Source organism: Rhincodon typus, chromosome 37 (genome assembly GCF_021869965.1).
Source record: "Rhincodon typus isolate 14 chromosome 37, sRhiTyp1.1, whole genome shotgun sequence".
Classification (NCBI taxonomy): Eukaryota; Metazoa; Chordata; class Chondrichthyes; order Orectolobiformes; family Rhincodontidae; genus Rhincodon; species Rhincodon typus.
This window is the reverse complement of record NC_063368.1, coordinates 1,250,195-1,271,487: the sequence shown is the minus strand read 5'-3', so window position 1 is coordinate 1,271,487 and position 21,293 is coordinate 1,250,195. Positions and strand designations below refer to the sequence as shown.

Below are 21,293 nucleotides of genomic sequence, written 5' to 3'. Positions count from 1 at the left end.
TCAGCTTTCCTGCTCCTCTGATGCTGCTTGGCCTGCTGTGTTCATCCAGCTCTACACCTTGTTATCTCAGTCTTTGATAAGGACTGTGTTGAGGGAGCTTTACTCTCTATATAACAGTCGTGTACCTGTCCTGGGAGTATTTGATTGGGGCAGTGTTGTCGGAGCTTTACTGCACATCTTAAACCCACGTGGTCCCTGTACTGGAAATGTTTGATAGGGACAATGTCTTTCTTCCTCAGAGATTTTTTGGAACTCTTGTCCCAAAATCTTTAAGGCTGAAGTGGATAGAGTCTTGATAAGTCAAAGGTGAAAGGTTATCAAAGTCAGGCAGGAATGTGCAGTAATCACATTTGTCATGATCTTATTGAATGGTAGAGCAAACTCAAGGGGCCTAGTCCTGTACCTAATTCTTATGCTTGCTCTTATTCCAGATTATGATACCTCATAAAAGGATCAGGAATGAGATGATACAGACATAAGGTAATTTGCAAAAGCAAATGCTATAAAAAGAAAACCTCTCTCACACACTGAGTAGTTAGGATCTGGAATGCAATACCGGACACAGTGGTGGAGGCAGGTAAAGGTATCCAAGAAGACTTTAGATGGTTATTTGAGTAGAAACAATGTGCAGGGTTATGAAGAAAAGGCAGGGGAAAGGCACGAGGTCATGATGTCCATTAGGAGAACTAGAGCAGATAATATGGGCTGAATGGTTCCCTTCTTCACCATATCAATTCAGTGATTCTGTTTATTATTGTTTTCCTTTCTGTTTATGACATTTCCGTATACAGAGACAGAATCTTACAGCACTGATAGAGACCCTTCGGTCCAATTCATTCGCACTGACCAGATATCCCAATCTGACCTAGTCCCATTTGCCAGCATTTGGCCCATATCCCTCTAAACCTTTCCTATTCACATACCCATCCAGATGCCTTTTAAAGGCTATAATTGTACTCACCTCTGCCATGTCGTCTGGCAGCTCGCACTACCCTCTGTGTGAAAACATTACCCCTCGGTCCTTTTTAAATCTTTCCCCTCTCACCTTAAACCTACGTACTATGGCTTTGGACTCTCCCACCCTAGGAAAGAGACTTTGGCTAAGCACCCCTATCGATGCCCCTCAAGATTTTATAAAGCTCTATAAGGTTAGTCCTCAGTCTGTGGCTCTCCAGGGAAAACAGCTCCAGCCTATTCAACCTCTCTTTATACTTCAAACCCTCCGGTCCCAACAACATCCTTGTAAATCTTTCTGTACCTTCTCAAGTTTAACAACATCCCTTCTACAGAAGGGCGACCAGAATTTATTCAGTATTCCAAAAGTGGCCTCACCAATGTCCTGTACAGCTGCAACGTGACCTCCCAACTCCTACACTCAATGCACTGACCAATCAAGGTAAGTGTTCCAAACGCCTTCTTCGCTCCCCTGCCTACCTGCGACTCCACTTTAAAGGAACTATGCACCTACACCCCTAAGTCTCTTTGTTCGGCAACACTCCCCAGGATGCTACCATTTACTGTACAAGTCCTGCCCTGGTTTGCCTTACTAAAATGCAACACCTTACATTTATCTAAAACTCCATCTGTCACTCCTTGGTCCATTGAGCCATCTGATCAAGGTCCCATTGTACTCGGAGATAACCTCCTTCATTGTTCACTACACCACCAATTTTACAAACCATATCTCCTACATTCACATCCAAATCATTCATATAAATGACGAAAAGCATTGGACCCAGCACTGATTCTTACAGCAAATCACTGGTCACAGGCCTCCAGTCCGAAAAAACATCTTTCCACAATCATCCTCTGTCTCTTACTTTCAAGAGAATCTTGTATCCATTTGGCTCGCTCCCTGTGGATCCTATGTAATCTAACCTTACTAGCCACTCTATCATGTGGAACCTGCTCAAATGCTTTACTTAAGTCTATATTGACAAATACTGATGCAAAATACTTGTTTAGTATATCTCACCCATCTGCTGTAGTTCCACATAGAGATGGCCTTGTTGATCTTTAAAGGGCCCTATTCTCAGTTACTGTTTTGCCCTTAATGTATTTATAAAATCCCTTTGGATTCTCCTTAACCTCATTTGCCAAAGCTATCTCATTACCCTTTTTGACCTCCTGATTTCCCTCTTAAGTATACTCCTACTGTCCTTGTACTCTCCTAGGGAATCACTGGATCCCAGCTGTCTGTATCTGATAAATGTCTCCTTTTCTTCGTGAGCAGAGCCTCAATTTCTTGAGTCATCCAGTATCCCTTACACCTACCAGCCTTGCCCTTCACACTAACAGGAACATTCTGTTTCTGAACTCTTGTTATCTCATTCATAAAGACCTCCCACTTCCAAGCCAATCCCTTTACCTGCAAATATCCTCCCCAATCAACATTTGCAAGTTTCTGCATAATACTGTCAAAATTGGCCTTTGTCCAATTTAGAACTTTAACTTTTTGATCAGTTTTATCCTTTTCCATAACTATTTTAATCGTGATCACTTACTCCAAAGTGCTCCCCCACTGACACCTCAGTCACTTGCCCTGCCTTATTTCCCAACAGAAGGTCAAGTATTGCTCCTTCTCTAGTACTTACATTCATATACTGAATAAGAAAGTTAAATTCCTCTCTATCCATGGCCTTAACACTGGCTATGTTTGGAAAGTTAAAACTGCTTTCCATTTCAATCCTATCATTCTTACAGCTATCTGAGATCTCCTTACATATTTACTTCTCAATTTCCCGCTGACTATTTCAGGGCCTATAATACAATCCCAACAAGGCGATCATCCCTTTCTTATTTTTTAGTTCCACCCAAATGACTTCACTGGATGATATTCTAGGAACATCCTCCCTAATGTTTTCCCTAACCAAAAACACAACTCCCCGTCCTCTATTGCCCTCCTTTCTGTCCCTCCTATATAGCATCTTTACCCCAGAACATTAAGCTGCCATTCCTGCCCCTCCCATTTCTGTAACAGCTATGACATCCCAGTCCCATCTTCCCAACCATGCCTTAAGTTCATCTGCCTTACCCGTCAGATCTCTTACACTGAAGTAAATGCAGTTTAATTTATCAGTCTTACCTCAATCTCTTGCCAAGCTCTTGTTTGCCTTGACTATTAGACTTGCTTCCCTTATCTATTGTACTAACTTCAACTTTTTCTCTTTTTTCTCACCATTGTTTCTCTCCCCCCACCCCCACACTAGTTTAAAAGTAACACCAGCAAATTTCCTCAAGGATATTTGTCTCCTTCCAATTCAGATGGAATCTGTCTCTCTTATACATGTTATTTCTACCCTTGAAGAAACGCCAAAGTTCTAAAAATGTGAATCTCTGCCCCCTACACCAGCTCCTCAGACACGCATTCATCTGCTCTGTCCTCCTATTCCTACTCTCACTAGCACATGGCACGGTAGTCACCTGGATGATACTACCTTCAATTACCTACTTTTTAAACATCCTGCTTAATTTCCTGTATTCTTTCCGCCAAACTTCATTTCTTTCCTTACCGGTGTTGTTGGTACCAACGTGTACAATGACCTCCTGCTGGTCACTCTCCCTTTTCAGAATATTCTACACCCTCCCAGAGACATCCTTGACCCTGGCACCAGGGAGGCAACACACCATTCCTCATGTCTCGCTGACAACTGCAGACATGCCTGTCTGAGCCCCAGACTAGACTGTCCCCTATTAGAATCGATCACTTGGAACCGAACATATCCCTCATTACAGTGGAGTCAATCATGGTACCAGAAACCTGGCTGTCAATTCTATGCTCTCCTGAGAAGCCACCCCCTCTACAGTATCCAAACCGGCATTGCTGTTTGAGATGGGGATAGCCAAAGGAGTCTCATGAACTACCTGCCTACTTCTCCTTCCATTCCTAGTGGTCAACCACCTCCCTGACTGTATCTGCGGTGTTTCCACCTTCTTAAATTGATATCCTTACACCTCCTTGCTCTTGTAAACTCTTCATTGCCTCTAACTGCTGCTCCAAACGATCCATGTGATCTATTAGCATTCGTAAAACACACACTTCAGGAACACTCAAATTCTCCCTGATCTCCCACATCTGACAGGAAAAGCACATCACTGTACTATAAACCATTTCTGCCCTTTTAATAGTCTACAGACCCAGAAATTACCTAAGAACAAACACAACACACTTTGCTCAAAATGCAGCATTAGCACACTCTTATTGCTCAAAAACACTGCTCTAGGATAACTTAATACCATTTTTTAATATTAAAAGTCAATCAAGAGACAGATCACAGTGTAAACTTAAAAAAAAGCCCTCACCTTACTTACTATTAGAGATTTACAGGAAAAAAAAAAGCAGATTAAGATTTAAAAGTTTTATAAATCTTAAACATCAAACACTTAGCTGATCAGGCTCAACTATCATCCCAACTGTGACCAGGTTTAATATAAACCTCAAACCTCCTACCAACAAGTTTCAGTTTACTCCTACTCTCCACCAGCCTGTCACAGGGTTTAATCTAAAGCCTATGACTGAATGGCTTTTCCTCCTTGCCCAGGCTGCCCTGATATTGTGACATGGTCAGCGATTGGTTCAATACCTGCAATAGCACCTTGCGGATGTCAGCATCGTTGTGACTGAGAGTCAGCTGTCCCAGCAACAGCTCTGCTGTCAACCTCTGCGTTACAAACTTAGAGACTCGACTCCCATCGTATCCATTGAAGACCCCGTACAGGTAGCACTCATCCTCACTGGAGAGAGAAAGTACATTGAAATCAGATGGTGGTTTCGATAGAGTAAATGATGATAAATGACTTCCAGAGTGAGGAGTGTCAATACCGGTTTTAATATTGGCTGGACCACAGTTACATTTAGACAAAAACAAATTATTAACAACTGGAGCTGTGTATGTGGAATCTGAGAAGAGTCAGTGTTGGGGCAATTCAACAGTGATGGATGGAAGTAGTGGGGGTCACCCTCCAACCACTGACCCGCCTCCTGCTCCAACCAATTACTGCTCCATCAGTCTACTCTGTTACCAGCAAATTCATCAACTGCTATTAAGCAGCACTTACTCTGCAATACCCTGCACATCAGTATGCAGTTTTTGTCAGGGGAAAATGGTGCCTAGTGGTATTATCACTGGACTGTTAATCCAGAGACCCAGATAATGTTCTGGGAACCTAGGTTCCAATCCCACACAGCAGATGGTGGAATTTAAATTCAATAAAAAAATCTGGAGTTAAGAGTCTAATGATGAGTGATGCCCTCCATCCCGTGAATGGGTAATTAAACAAAAAAACACTCCTCACCCATGACTGCCCACAACTCCACTCTGCTATTGAAGGAGTCTTGGTGAATTGCTAAAGTGAATCTTGTAAACACTGCAGCCAATGTGTGTCAGTGGTGGAGGAAATTAATATTGAAAGTCGCGGATGGGAAACCAGTCAAGTGGTTGCTTTGTCCTAGGTGGTGTTGAGTTTCTTGACTGTTGTTGGAGCTGCACTCATCCAGGCAAGTAGGGAATATTCTATCGAACTCCTGACTTGTACATTTTAAGATTTCACACAGGCTTTGGCGAATTAAGAAGCAATTCATTGTTCATCAATGGTAATACCACTGAATATCTAGGTGTTACCCAATAAAATTGCGTATGATCATTGTTTGGCATTCCTGTGGTGTGAATGTTACTGAATGTTATGGGCATGGACTGCTTTTAGTATCTTAGGAGCTGCAAACAGTGTTAAACATTGTGTAATCATCAGTAAACATCCCTACTTCCTTAGAATGGAGGGAAGGTCATTGATATGACGCAGCTGAAAATGCTTCGGGTCTAGAACACTACCTTGTGAAACTAAGGGTTCTTGTGTTGCAATGGCAGTGTCCCTACCTCTAAGCCAGCAGGCCTGTATTCAAGTATTGCAGAGTAAGTGCTGTTTAATAGCACAGTTGATAAACTTGCTGGTACAGAGTGGACTGGCGGAGCAGTAATTAGCTGAATTGAGCTTTTCTTGCTGTTTGTGGACAGGATATACCTGGGCAAATTTCCACGTTGCTGAGTAGGTATCAGATGGCAATGACAGGGTGAGTGGGGTGAAATAGATTCCTTTGAGGAGAGGGTTGATGATCAGACATTGCACTAATTACAAATAATTGGAAAAGGGAAAATGACAAGTGTTTTCACACAATGTTTTGAAACTCATGACCTGCAAGGGTAGTGCATGCAGATTCTGTAGCGGATTCAAATTCTGTAGTAGCTCCCAAAGGACAATTCGACAGGTTATTGGAAGAGGTTTAATTTACAACGTTATGAGTTGGAACTAAACTAAACTGTTCTTTTAAAGAGCCGGAACAGGTGATGTGTCAAACATCCACTCTCTGTGCCAAGGCCCCAGGACCAGCTGCCAGAACGTTTGCCAAATGCAAATTCACAACAGGTCTGGGCTGGATGAGATTCAGCAAAGGGAGGGAATCTGGAGTTCCAGATAGAATAGGCTCACAGGGGAAAGATTCTAAATTCACATTCAGCTGCTTACCCAGTCCCCCATCCAACTGAAAAGGCAGAGAATGTCACTGATTTATATTAAAGGATAAAACTAGGTCAGATTTATTTACACCTACACAATCTTTGAATATCACCTGATGATGCCTTTGAGAATAGTGACTGAGTAAAGACTGTACAGTGCTTCTTTGGCTATTTTATTGATAGGAAATGTAGAACAGAACGCCCAAAGTCTCTGACTTTGCTGTGAAGCCCAAGTTGAAGATGTGAAGAATGCAACTGATCTGCCAATGACCAGTCAATCATCTCAATCTCTCAAGTAGTGAAGGGGAGAATAGTGTATGGCTGAAGGAGGATTTTGGAAGTAATCAATATAAATGATATGGTTGGAGCTGGTATAACAAATAGTTAAAATGTACATACAAAGGAAGTCATATGATCTTAGAATCCTTACAGTGCAGACAGAAGCCATTTTGCCAATCGAATCTGCACCGACCCTCCAAACAGCATCCCACCCAGACTCAGCCTCTCACCCTATCCCTCAGTAATCCTGCATATACCATGGCCTCGGCCTGCAAATTACTGGACACTACGGGGCAATTTAGTATTGCCAATCCATCTAACCCGCACATCTTTGGACTGTGGGATGAAACTGCAGCACCCGGCCTAAAATTCACAGACACAGGGAGAACGTGCAAACTCCACACAGATAGTTACCCAAGGCTGCAACTGAACCTGGTTACCTGGCGCTACGAGGCAACAGTGCTAACCACTGAGCCACTGTGCTGCCCCTTTTGTTATGCTTTTAAGGCCAGTCAGCCTTGCTCCACCATCCAATTAGATCACGGTTAATCTGATTATTCCACATTCCTGCCTACCCTGATGACGTTTACCCGTTATACATCAAAAATCGATTCACTTTTGCCTTAAAATATTCATAGACTCTGCTTCCATCACTTTTTGAACAACCAAAGATACACAAACCTTAGAAAAAAAACTTATGTCTTAAATAGACAACACAGTATTTTCAAAAACTGACCAGCCCACCCCCCACAGTTCGACATTCTCCCAGAAGAGGAGCATCCTTTCCACAATCCACATTCTCACTCTTTTAAACTCTGGAGTATACAAGATAACCTGCCCCAATCTTTCCTTAGATTGGATCCCCCATCAATTTCAGGTATTAGTTCAGTCAAGGCTGCAAGTGGTAGAAATCGGAAATAAAAATGCAGTATTAGAGATATTCAGCAGGTCTGGTAGCATCTGAGGATAGAGAAACTGAATTAATGTTTCAAGTCCAAAATGACTGTTCTGAAGAGTCACCTTGGACTTGAAATGTTATCGCTGTCTCTCTCCAGATGTTGCTGGAACTGCAGAGTTTCTCTAGCAGTTTGTTTGTATATTAGTTCAGTAAATCTTTCCTGAACTGCCTCAAAAGCGTTTAAATCCTTAAATAAGGTCAAAATTGTATTTAGTACTCTAGATGCGGTGTCACCAATGCCCTGTATACTTGAGGCATATCATTTGTATTCAACTCCCTTCACAATAAACAATAACATTCTATCAGCTTCCCTAAGTACTTGTTGTTTTTGCATATTTCCCTTGTGAGATTCATGCATTAGGACATCCAGGTGCCTCTTCATTTCAGATCTCTACAATCTCACATTTAGATGATTTGCTTTTTTTTATTCTTCCCGCCAAAGTTTCAAATTTTCCCCCATTATATTCCATTTGCCAGAGCTTTCTCCACTCACCTAACTTATCTCGATCCCTTTGCAACTTCCTTATGTCCTCTTCACAACTGACTTTCCAACTATCTTTGTGTGATCAGCAAATTTAGCTACCATGCATTTGGTGCCTTCATCCAAGTCACTTATAAAAATTGTAAAAGCGTTGTTCCCTGTGGCACACCACTCATTATATCTTGTCAAGTGGTAAAGCATCCACGTACGTCTACTGTTTCCTGTTAGTCAGCCAACCTTCTATCCATTCCATTATGCTACCCCTTACAACATGAAACTTTATTTTCAGCATTAGTCTTTGATGGGGCACCTTATCAAGTGTCTTCTGCAAATCTAAATGTCATACAACCACCCTTTAGCCACAGCGCATGATCATAAAATCTCCAAGAAGCATTATTTCCCATTCACAAAACCATGTTTACTCTGCCCGAGGACCTTAAACATTACAATGTGCCCTGCAGCAATGTCTGAAATAAAAGGTTCAAACATCTTCCCCATGGCAGATGTTAAGCCTGCTGGCTGTCTCCCTTTCTGAATTGTTATTTTCTAACAGAACCTTCAACAAATCTAAGAAATTTTGGAAAACTAAAACCGATCCACCAACTATCTTACTTGTCACTTTTTCAGACCAGAAGACGAAGTCCATCAATATGCGTGTACTATTTAGCTGACACTCAAGTTCGAAAAAGGATCACCTCACATACCTCCTTAACGAATTCCCTTACTCACCAAACTCTCAGCTTTACGCAGTGTTCCAGCTGTACTCTGTGACAACCGCACTCAAATCCCTCATTTATATATTTGGCAGTCAGAGGAAATACTTTGCTGATTACGGACAAAAAAAACCTTCTTGAGAAGGCACAGGGCACAGCTGATTTACTAAATAAGGACTTTACATTCACCACCATTCAAGATGATGTTGCCAATGTAGCAGTAATGGAGGAGCTAATAATGATATTAGATAAAAAAGAACTAGATCAAGAGACGGTGTTGAAAAGACATGCAGACCTCAAAGTTACAAAGTCAGCTAGTCTACATGGAATGTATCCTAGGTTACCAAAGGAAGTAAAGTGGAAAGCATGGAGACTCTGGCCACAGTTTCGAATCCAACTTTGATACAGAAGCGATGTTTAAAGTCAGAAGGGAGATGACCTTGGCTATTGCAAGGCAATTGACTCAATGTCAATGGTAGAGGAACTTTTACAAAACAGGAATCTAGTGCATAATAACTGGCATTTATAAAAATGGAGTAATAAAGGAAAGTCGGTGGGGTTTGATAAGGGCTAATCAATTCAACTAACTTGACCGAGTTCTTGCTGAATTAATCCAAAGAGTTTTTGAAGGCCGTGTGACTGGCTAGCAAAATTAAAGCTCATGGGAGCAAAGGACTGGTGGCAGCATTTGGACAAAATTGGCCAAAGAACACAGAACAGAGAGTTGTGGCGAATAGGAATGGCAGTTTTACAAACAAGGGAAGTAGTCAGCAGTGGTGTACCAGCAGTGTTAGGACCACTGCTCTTTGAGATACATTAATGACCTGGATATACACCACATCATTACAGGATCTGTGTGTGGTATGAAACTGAAACTGCAATGAGGTTGGATTGACACAGGGAGCATCATGAGGACAGTGCTAGAAATAAAACTCTTCAGTTATACAGAAGTTGCTATGTTCAGACACTAGCAAACACATGGTCTAAGGAAGAGATTTGAAGGAGTGGTTTAAATAGCAAGCTAAACCTTCTATGAAGGAGGTATTCTTCATGATGGTCATGTTCCAAGTTCAGCCACAAAACCCGCTCGTGCAGTGTTATTGCCCTACTGCTTGTTTAACATCTAAATTTGGAAGAGCATGTATTTCCTCCAATTAAATGTTTGCCAAGACAAAAGCTATTGTCTTCAGTTCCCACCCAAATTCCCCTCCTTCGCAACAGATTCCAGCTGACCTCTGCAGTTGTGTTGGAACTGAACCAGATTTCACAATCTCAATGTCATAGCCAACTCTGAGATGATCTTCTAATCATATTTAAGGGGAGGCAATGGCCTAATGCTATTATTGCTGGACTGTTAATCCAGAGACCTAGGAAATGTCCTGGGGACCGGGATTCGAATCCTGGCATGGTTAGCTGGTAGAACTTAAATTAAATAAAAATCTGGAATTAAGAATCTAATGATGACCACAAATCCATTGTTGGTTGTCAGGGAAAACCCATATGGTTCATTAATGCCCTTTAGGGAAGGAAACTGCCATCCTTACCGACACGTGACTCCAGCAATGTGGCTGACTCTTAACTGCCCTGTGGACCGTTAGAGATGGGCAACAAATGCTGGCTTAGCTGGTGATGCCCTCATCCCATGAATGAATTAAAAAAAATACAAATGCTGACACCCAATCCTGCAATCTTGCACTTGGCTCTTACCTGCAGCCCTCATTCATGGCTCTAACACCTTCAATCTCGGTCATTCCAAACTTTCACCGACTGGCATGGTGGCTCAGTGGTTAGCACTACTGCCTCACAGCGCCAGGGACCTGGGTTCGATTCCGCTCTCGGGCGACTGTCTGTGTGGAGTTTGCACATTCTCCCCGTGTCTGCGTGGGTTTCCTCCAGGTGCTCCGGTTTCCTCCCACAGTCCAAAGTTGTGCAGGCGAGGTGGATTGGCCATGCTAAGTTGCCCCATAGTGTTCAGGGATGTGTAGATTAGGTGGGTTATAGGGGGATGGGTCTGGGTGGGATGCTGTGAGGGTCGGTCTGCACTTGTGGGCCGAAGGGCCTGTTTCCACACTGTAGGGATTCTATGATCTATGGCTGCACACTTCTGCTACCTGGATTCGAGCTCACAATCTTTTCCATTCATCCACCATTGACTCTCAGGCTAGCAACACCTAAATGTTAAAATTCTCACCCTTATGTTTAAATCCCTCTCTAGTCTCAGAACTCCAAAATCTCTACAAACTCAAGGAACATAACTGTCTGTAAGTTTTGCATGCTGCCAGTTCTGGTCTCTTACCCACCAACTCCACTGACGCTATCAATGGCAGCTATGTCTTCAGTCACCTAGATCACAAGTTCGAATTCCCCCTTTAGAAACTCTTACCTCCCTAACAAACATTTTAGCAGTCTTCAAATTTCATACAATGGCTTACTATCATTTGTTTTTGTTCTTTCACAGGGTGCAGATATCTCTGGCTAGAACAACATTTAAGCTGAGCTGCTTTCTTCAACTGTTGCAGGAAGACTATCAATGCTATTAGCGAGGGAATTGACCCAGTGGCACTGAAGCAATGGAAAGATGCTTCCAAAATCAGGGTGGTGAGTGGCTTGGAATGCAACTTACAAGAGGTGGTGTTCCCATGTCCTTCTGGATGGTAGTGGTTGTGGTGTGAAAGGTGCTGTCTGAGGAGCAATGAGTTCTTGCAATGCCTTTTGCAAATGGTACAGACTGCAGCCACTGTGCATCAATAGTGGAGGCAGTAAATGTTAAAGGTGGTGGGTGGGGTGCCACTCAACCAGGCTGCTTTCTCCTGGATGGTGTCAAGCTTCTTGAGTATTGTTGGAGCTACACTCATCCAAGCAAGTGGGAAGTATTCCATCACACTCCTGGATGGGTAATCTGGACAGGCTTTGGGGAAACAGGAGGCAAGTTACATGCCATGGAATTCCTAGTGTCTGACATGCTGTTGTAGCCAGAGCATTTACATGACTTGTCCGGATCAGCTTCTGGTAACCCCAGCCTGTTGGTAGTGGGACTTCATTGATGGTAATACCATTGAATATCAGAGTTAGATTCCGTCTTGTGGAGATGGTCATTGCTTGACATGTATATGGCGTGAATGTTACTTGCTATTTATCAATTGAAGTGTGGCTATTATCCCGGTCATGCTGCATTTGGACATGGACTGCTTCGGTATCTGATGAATGAACGATGCTGACCATTGTATAATCATCAGTGATCATTTTTTACCTTATGATGGAGGGAAGGTCATTGATGAAGTAGCTGAAGATGGTTGGGCCTATGATACTACCATGAGAAACTCACGCAGAGATGTTCTGGAGCTGAAATGGCTGACCTCAAGCTACCACAACCACCTTCCTACCTGCCAGATATCACTCCAAACAGAGAAGTGTTTTACTCCTGATTCCTATTGACTCCAGTTTTGCTAGGGTGCCTTGATGCTACACTTGATCAAATGTGGCCTTGATGTCATGGGCAATCACTCTCACCTTTGGAATTCAGCTCTTTTGTCCACACCTGCACCCAGGTTGTAATGAGGTTGGGAACTGAGGAGTCCCAGTTGGAATCCAAACTGGACACCAATGAGCAGTTTGTTGCTGAGCAAATGCTGTTGGATAGGACTGTTGAAGACACCTTCCATCACTTTGCTAACAAGTAGACTAATGGAGTGATAATAAACAACTTCCTCAGGACTGTATACTGCTGTGCTGCAACCTCTGCCTTGTCCATCCTGACATTGTAACAATACATAACCAGATAGGGTAATGATAGTATCTGAGACATTTGCTGTAAGGTATTTTCTATGAGAATAACTATGTCAGGCTGTTAGTTGAGTGATTTGTGGGATAAGCTCTCCCAATTTTGATACAAGCCCCTAGGTATTAGTGAGGTGGACTTTGCAGGGTCAATAGGGCTGAGTTAATTCCAAAATAGAACTGTGGGCGCTGAAAAATCTGAAACAAAATAGAAACTGCTGGGAAAGCTCGGCAGATCTGGCAACATCTGTGGCGACAGAAACAGAGTTAATGATTTGAGTCTGTTATGACGCTTCTGAAATACATCAGCCTGGGCAGTGTGAATATCACTGCCCACTGCCCTTTCTCATGCTCCAGTGAAGCAGGTAATGTGTGTATTCAGATGGTGCAACATGGTTGTCACAGGGGTAACGAGCAGAGGGAGAGGGACATCAATAAGTTGTAAAGCGTGCCCAAGTTACTGCGACATGACGGTAAGGTGCAAGAGTAACTTACCGAAATCGCAGCCAACCATCCTCCAAAGTGTGGCCTTCAGAGCTGCTGCCGTCCACCTGGTAGACACGGTTTGTGCCATAACCAATTCCTGACAGTTGACAGACGGTCAGATCGTCCGTCCAACTCGGCTGCTCCTGAACAGGAAGGAAACAAAGCAGCAAGCCGTCAGCGGGGGGAAAAAAACAACCCGGAGAGCTGCGACCTCCCAACAGAGTGAACCCTTCCTCCTTGCTTTACACCTCACCTCCACCCCCCCTCAGTCGTTCACTCTGAATCCCCTTATCTCTCTATCACAAACACCCCCAGCGCCCCAACACTGTCCACTACCCCTCTCTCTGTCTGTCACTCTCTGCTCCCTCCCCTCTTAGCACCCACACTTTCTGCATGTCCCCCTCACTCTTATTATTCTCTCTCTTCCCCCCCATGCCCCACATACACAATTTCTCACATTTTGGAGCCGTTTTCTCTGAGCGGCCATGACACCGGAAGTACATCACCGGAAATGCCCACCCTCAGGGCAGGGTGAGGGGTCAGCAAGGGGGGACAGTGTAGGACAGGAATGTTTTTGTTGTTCATTCACAGGATGAGGGCCAGGCCAGTATTTATTGCCCATCCCTAATTACCCCCAGAGGGTAGTTTAGCGTCAACCACATTGCTGTGGGTCTGGAGTCATGTGTTTCCTTCCATAAAGGGCGTTAGGGAACACCATGGGTTTTTTTCCTGACAACTGACAATTGTTTCATAGTCATCAGATTCTTAATTCAAGATATGTTTATTGAATTCTAATTCCACCATCTACCGTGGTGCGATTCGAACTCAGAACGTTATCTGGGTCTCTGGATTAACAGTCTAGTGATAGTGCCAATGATAATGGCACTAGGCCATTGCCTCCCCAAAATGTGGGTGAGGGTGATGGTGGAAGGGGCAGTGTGGATGTGGTCAAGCAGAGCAGGTTGGGGTAGTGGGGGATCAGGGGAAAGTGGGGGATCAGGGGAATGCGGGGGAGGGGGTGGAGATAATAGGAGCAGGGAAGGAGGCTGGAATTGGGGAGGGTGGGGAGAGGAGAACGGGTGTGGTGGTACTGGAAAGGGGAGGGTGAAGACGGGAGGTAAGAGGTTCTCTGGGGGGAGTGAGAGGGGTGGGCAGGCGGAGGAGGGTGGAGTGAGGGGGAGATGGTGGGGGTGGAGTGAGGGGGAAATGGTGGGGGTGGAGTGGGGAGGGGGCAATTGAGAGGTGTTGGGGAGAGGGAGTGAGGGGAGGGGGTTGGTGAGGCGGTGATGGAGGTGGAGAGGGAGTGGTGGGGTGAGTGGTAGGGGAGGGGGTTGGGGAGATGGAATTGTGGAGGGGGAGATTGAGTGGGGGGATTGAGTGGGAAGAAGGGGGGGAGGGAGGTTCGAGTGGGGACAAAGGGGAATTGGGGAGAGGGAATGGGGAGTTCGGGGAGAGAGAATGAGGATGGGGTGGGAAGGGGGGATGAGGAGAGTTGGAGGGGTGTGGCAGGGATGATTGGGGAGGGGGAGGGTTGGAATGGGGATGGGAGAGGTACAACAGGGAGATTGGGGAATGCAGAGTGGAGGGAAGAATAGGGTAGGAAGGGAAGGGGAGAATGGGGTGGGGATGTAGTGGTAGAATAGGGAGGGGGAATGGGGAAGAGGGGAAGAGGGGAGGGGGGAATGGGGAAGAGGGGAAGAGGGGAGGGGGGATTGGGGAGAGGGAGGGAAGATGGGATGGAGGGGGCAAGATGGATCAGGAGAGGGGAGGAGCATGGTGAAGGGGGAGGAGAATGGGAGGATGAGAGAATGGGGAGAGAATGGGGAGAGAATGGGGAGGGGAGGGGAGGGGAGGGGTGAGAGGGGGAAAATGGGGAGGTGAAGATTTTGGGGAAGAGGGAATGGGAACAGGGAGGGAAATTGTAAGTGCGGGAGTTTGAGAGCAGAGTGTGGGGAGAGGGATGTGGAGGGGAGAGAGAAGGATGGCAGTTGGAGAGGAAGGGGAAAGTGAGGAGGGGATTAGGGGTTAGTGGAAGTGAGAAGGAGTGGGAGGGGTGAGTGGTGGAAAGGGAGGGGACTGGGGAGAGGGAGGTGGAGGGGCAATGGGAGAGTAGGTGGGTAAAATGGGGAGAGGGCTGGGGGAAATGTGGAGTGGGGAAGGTAAGTGGGAAATGTGGGGGTGGAGTGGGGGAATGGGGAGAGGGAATATGGGAGAAGGAATGGAGAAGAGGGAAGGAATAGTGGAGATGGAGATGTGAGATGGAGAGATGAATGGGGAGAGAGGGGGTAATGGAAAGGGGGAGGTGGAACAGGGAGGAGTGGAGGGGGGGTCAGGACCTGCTACCTCCCCCACCCCTCAGTGGACCTGTCCTGGCATTTGGTACTGGGGCTTGGGGCTGAAGGGCTCCAGAGTAGATGGTAGGAAAGTGATTGTTCATTTTATTACAAAAGGATGGTTTTGTTGTCAGCAATGCTCATTAATGAATGTGATTGTCTAGCTAGAATATTCTGTGTTATTGATTATGGGTTTTGTGGGTTCTTGTGTGGCTGATGAGCCCAGTCCTGGAGTCACATCCTCAACCACATATTTTCAGGTTTGAGATCATTCATTTGGCTGGTTCCTTTTCCACAATTTCTGTTGCTGATGGGTGTTCTTGAAGAAATATGTCCCTTCATACAGGCGTTTCCTCCACGTTGATTTCTTCTGAAGGAAGTTCTCTCATGTGTTGACATGTATTTTGTATTTCTTGAGATAAGCCTTCAGGGAGTCTCTGAAACAGTTCCTTTGTCCTCCTCTTGGTCGAGTGCCTGTCATGAGCTGGGCAAAAGATAATTTGTTTTAACAGTCATAACTCAGGCATCCTAAGCATGTGGCAGCCCAGCGGAGTTAGTTTTGGATGACCATGGCCTCGATGCTGGTGCTATTAGCTGCTTCAAGACACTGATGTTAGTATGTCTGTCTTCCCTGCGATGTGGAGAATCCATCTCAAACAACATTGATGGTGCTTCTCAAGGGTCTTGAGATGGATTCTGTAGTCCGAGTTTCAAAGTCATGTAGAAAAGTTGGAAGGACGACTGACTTAGACACCAAGGATTTTGGTATCTGTGCAGATGTCAAAGACTATTGTCCTTAGGCGTGCAACGGCGGTGCTCGCAGATTGGATGCAATCCAAAAGAAAAGTTTAGATAGGATACATTAGCTAAATAGGTAGAAGTGTTTGACCAGTGACAGTTGATGATGGTTGACTTATATTCCAGAGGATAAAGGGATGGTTGTCACAGTTTTGTGTCATGGCAGCACACTGCTCTCTAGCCAAAGTATTTGGAACCTCTTGACCTGGTGATATCCCCTTATCCATCTTTCAGCAGAAGGTGGCTGCAAGACCTGCACAACCCCTTGTCTCTGGGCAATTGTTAATATATTTCATCTCTTGGGGCTAGAGGTCTAGCTGTGTTAATCACTTATTCAAACTTTTCTGATCAATGAATAGAGGGCAGAAACCCTAGATGTCAAGATAGTCACCTTGCCCTTGTCCATCGCTTTAGCTCAAGGTCACATTTTGCTTTATCTCATGCTGAGGGTCATTTGTTGGCCCTTACCAGATACTGGGACAGTGAAGAAGGTACAAGGTGTTATCCAATTGAATTAGGAATGTAACCTGTGTTCCTGAGTAAGGAACGAGTGTGATATTACTCAGGACTCTTCATGTGTTTTATTTACAGAGAAAGAAAGTAGTTTCCCTGTCAAGGTGGTCTTAAAATGTGCCTGCCAATGCCTTTAGAATTTTATACTTATTCTGAACAATACTATTTCATAAAGGATCCATTTTGTACAGGCTTGAGGCCAGTGAGCAAAGTGTTCAGGTTGGTGTAGGGTCCTTATTTATTCTGATTTCAGTTTATGAACTGTTGGTAAAAGGGTTTAATTTAAACACAGCTGTCTGAATTCCCTCAGAGAATCTCTAAATCTTTTTCTGAAGTTAAAGTGTCTCATTAAGGAATTTCGGACAATCTGCTTTAATGGGCTGACAGAAGGTGTGAAATCAGGGTCCATGGCAGTGGAGAGGATTTGGGTTTGGAGACTTAGCTCAGGCTTAAATAAGCAGCTGAGGATCTAACAGTTTAGCATGAGGCAGTGGGATTGATGAAGAGATTGGATTTCCCAATGTTTCACTGGATGTATCACAACTAATCTGAGGCTGGATGTAGAATTATCAGGCAGGGAGGCAGTGAAGGGTTCAAAAGGAATAGGAGGGAAGCTGGTGGAGGAGCAGGTCAATGAGGAAGAGGATGAGAACAATGATAGATTCTTGAGGCCAGGCAGAAAATCTCCTTTGCTAAATGCTTTAGCTCTGATTGGATAGGAAAAAGGATCAGGCAAGGGAATCCTTCAGGCTGGACAGAGGAGAGAGGCATTGTAAGGGGTGAAAAACCATGTGATAATTAAGGATAATACAGAAAGATGATGCGGTATGGTCACAGTCACTTTTCTGTTTGTTGTGATTTTGCTTAGGGCTGTATCTGTGGAACTTGGATAGGGAACTAGTGGAAACCTGGGCACTGGTGCATGAGGTACCTGGTATGAGGTCAGTGGAGTTGGGTTTGTAGTTTGAACAGATCGAAGAAGCTTTTTTCTAATGGGCATGATGCCAACAGCTTTGAATGAAAGGCTGACAATACTTCGTGAAGAAAATTATTAGGTTATTAGCTAAAGTGGGCATCACAATGGGAAATTGGCTGGTCAACAGTTTGGTGGGAATGGGGTCAGGGAACTGGAAATAGGCCTCATGGACATGATCGGCTTGGAGAAGGCTTCACGGGAGATAAAAGGGAAACTGAGAAAAATGCAGGGTCATTGAGAAGTTATGGAGCATGTAGAGGATGGTAACCAGTGACTACTGGAGTTCTGTAGGGGTCAGTGTTTGGACCATAACTAGTCAAGTTATACATTAACAATCTGGTAAAGGAACGGAGAATGTTGTTATTTGCTGATAACATAAAGATAGGTGGAGAAGATAGTGTTGAGGAGGCAGGGAGGTTGCAGAAGGATTTGGATAAGCTAGGAGAATGAGCAAAGAAGTGGCAGATAGAATAAAATGTGGGAAATTGTGGAGTTATGCACTTTGGTAGAGAGAATACAGGTATAGACTATTTTCTAAATGGAGAAAGGCTTTGGAAATCTGAAGATCAAAGGAACTTCGGAATCCTCGTTCAGGATTCTCTTAAGGTAAACATGCAGGTTCAGTTGGCAGCTAAGAAGGCAAATGCAATATTGGCATTCATTTCAAGAAGTCTAGAATACAATTGCGGAGGCTGTATAAGGCTCTTGTCAATCCGCATTTGAAATGTTGTGAGCAATTTTTGGCCCACGCCTAAAGAAGGATGTGCTGGCGTTGAAGAGGGTCTAGAGGAGGTTTATGAGAAATGATTCCAGGCTTGAAGGACTTGTCATATGAGTAGTGTTTGAGGACTCTGGATTTGTACTCAATGGAGTCAGCTGACCAGTCCATTGATATCCTCTTGCAGATTACAGCTATTCTTCTCAGTATTTACCACCTGACTAATTTTAGTGTCATTCGTGAACTTCTTGATCATACCCCATACATTTAAGTCCAAATCATTAATGTACACCACAAACAGCAAGGGCCTTAGCACTGAACCCTGTGGAACTACACTGGAAACAGACTTCCAGTCACAGAAACATCCCACCCTATCATCCTCTGCTTCTTGCCTCTCAGTCGATTTTGGATCCAATGTGCTCTTACTTCACGACAACTCTGCCATGAGGAACGTTATCAAAAGCCTTTCTGAAGTCCATGTAGACCAAATCAAATGCATAACTCTCATCAACACTCCTCGTTACTTGCTGTAAAAATTCAATCAAATTTGTCAAAAATGATATTCCATTATCAAATCCATGCAGACTATCTCTGATTAATCCATATCTCTCCAAGTGCAGATAGGGTTAGGGTTCTGTCCTGCAGAATTCTTTCTTATAACTACCCCACCACTTGAAGTTAGACTGACTGACCTGTAATTTTCTGGTCTGTCCTTTTTTTTTAATAATGGGACAATGTTAGCAGTCCTCTGTTCTTCTGGCATATCACCCGTGGCCAGAGACCATTTGAAAATTACTGCCCGGGCTCTTAATATCTCCTTCTTGCCTCCCTCAACAGCCTGAGATCCATCTCATCTAGACCTGTAGATTTATCCACTTATAAAGCAGCTAATCCCACTAGTACTCCTCGCTATATTAATTTCTTCTAATATTTCAGAGGTCCTACACCTTGATGTTGAGACCTGTGACATTCTTTTCCTCTGGGAAGGCCGACACAAAGTATTTATTGAGGACTGTGCCTAGGTCTTCTGTGCCCACACACGGATTACCTTTAGCCCCTAACAGGTCTCTTTCCCTAGTTATTCTCTTGCTCTTCAAAAATTTGAGAAACCACTTTGGGTTTTCCTTTATTCTACCCACCAATATTTTCTCATGCACTCACTTTGCATTTTCTTTATAAGGTTCCCCTCTGCACTTTTAATACTTGTCCAGGGACTCCATCATATTGAGCCCTTGGTATCTGCCACAATCTCTTGTTTTCTTAATCCTAACCTTTATATCCCCTGACGTCCGGGGTTGTCCAGTCTTAGACCCACCCTTTGTCTTTATGGGCATATGTCTGTCCGACGTCTGCTATTTCTCTTTGAATGCCTCCCAATGCTCTGACACAATTTTATCTGCAAATAGCTGCTCCCAGTTCATTTGGACTAAATTTCAATTTTGTAAAATTAGCATTTCCCTGGCTCAATCTTATCTCTTTTCATAACTATCCTTAAATCGAACTGGATTATGATTGCTATCTCCAAAATTATTGATATACATTCCACCTGCCTTGGCTCAATTTTGAATATTAGGTTTGTAACCTTCCCCTCCCTTGTTGGGGTTTCCACATACTGGCTAAAAAAGTTCTTGTGGATACAGTTTAGGAATTCTGCCCTAACCTTGCATGGTATATCAATCCCAGTAAATATCTGGGTATTTAAAATTCCATACTGTCACTGCCCCATTATTCTCACACTTCTCTAAAAGTTGATTGCATATTTGATCCTCTATCTTTCCCCAACTGTGTCTGTGCATGGCATGGGCTGTGTTGGCGACAGGGCATGTTGGGACGAGGCCAGGTTGGGGACAGGGGCATATTGAGGATGGGGACGGGACCGTGTTTGAGACGGCATTGTGTTGGGGATGGGGTCATGTTGGGGTTGGGGCATGTTTGAAATGTTACTGAAGTATGGTGTGCTAGGAAGGGTATCATTGCTTCTCTTGTTTCTTTATGGGACTTTGTTTGTAAATACTGTATTGTGCCTTCTCAGTGTTCTCAATGGAACATTTATTTGGAATCAGCAATGGTGCAGAGTTAGAGACCAGGCTTCGTGTACATCTCCAGTTTTTCTTGGCAACTGTGAGAATGACCAGGGTCCAGGTGTCAGAGTGCTTCAAGTGAGTCCTTTGTAGAGGCACACATCATTGGGGTCTGGAAAACAAGTGAAAATGTAAGTAGCTAGCTCCACATTTCCCACACTTCAACCAGTTCTCCATAGATTCAATAGCAGCCCGCCCCCTTACATCTACCACTTGCAATCCTCTTGCTCCTCTCCAGCTTTATAGCTCAGTCCACCCAGGACACATCCCGCGACCCTCACAGTAACATCCTGATACATTCCACACCCCTCACTATAACACTGTGATATACCCCACATGACTTACTGTAACACACTGATATATCCCATATCCCTCACTGTAACGCATTGATATATCCCATATCCCTCACTGTAACACACTGATATCTCCCACACTCCTAACTGTAACACACTGAAATGCACCACACCCCTCTCTGTAACACTGATACACCCAATTGTTCTCGCTGTAACATTTTGATGTACCTCACAACTCTCACTGTAACTCTGATATACCTTGCAACTCTCACTGTAATACTGTGCTATACTCCAAACACTTCTCTAAGACTTTGATATACCGCACACCCCTCACTGTAATGCTCCTCAAACCTCATTGTAATCCTCTATATAACCCAC

General features: G+C 44.2%; 2 protein-coding genes across 8 annotated transcripts in view; both read right to left on the bottom strand.

The window, feature by feature from the left end:
* Window positions 1-13,779, bottom strand: part of LOC109923498 (TGF-beta activated kinase 1/MAP3K7 binding protein 1) — a 137,806-nt gene extending 124,027 nt beyond the window's left edge. For 2 of the 3 annotated variants that reach the window (XM_048617314.1, XM_048617318.1), the window contains exons 1-3: window positions 13,661-13,779; window positions 13,213-13,346; window positions 4,584-4,734 (exon numbers count right to left, since the gene is read on the bottom strand). In XM_048617314.1, the coding sequence (XP_048473271.1) occupies window positions 4,584-4,734; window positions 13,213-13,346; window positions 13,661-13,690 (315 nt within the window). In that variant the 5' untranslated portion in view covers window positions 13,691-13,779. Of the gene's footprint in view, window positions 1-4,583; window positions 4,735-10,647; window positions 10,800-13,212; window positions 13,347-13,660 lie in introns of those variants that run through there. The other variant, XM_048617315.1, reaches the window with a different exon arrangement.
* A 6,790-nt stretch (window positions 13,780-20,569) lies between these two features.
* Window positions 20,570-21,293, bottom strand: part of LOC109916336 (protein FAM227A) — a 65,909-nt gene continuing 65,185 nt past the window's right edge. For all 5 annotated transcript variants that reach the window (XM_048617321.1, XM_020516055.2, XM_048617323.1 and 2 more), the window contains one exon: window positions 20,570-20,734. Coding sequence is in view for 1 of the 5 variants with exons in the window: in XM_048617323.1 (XP_048473280.1) it covers window positions 20,697-20,734 (38 nt within the window). In the remaining 4 variants the exon portion in view is untranslated. The remainder of the gene's footprint in view (window positions 20,735-21,293) is intronic.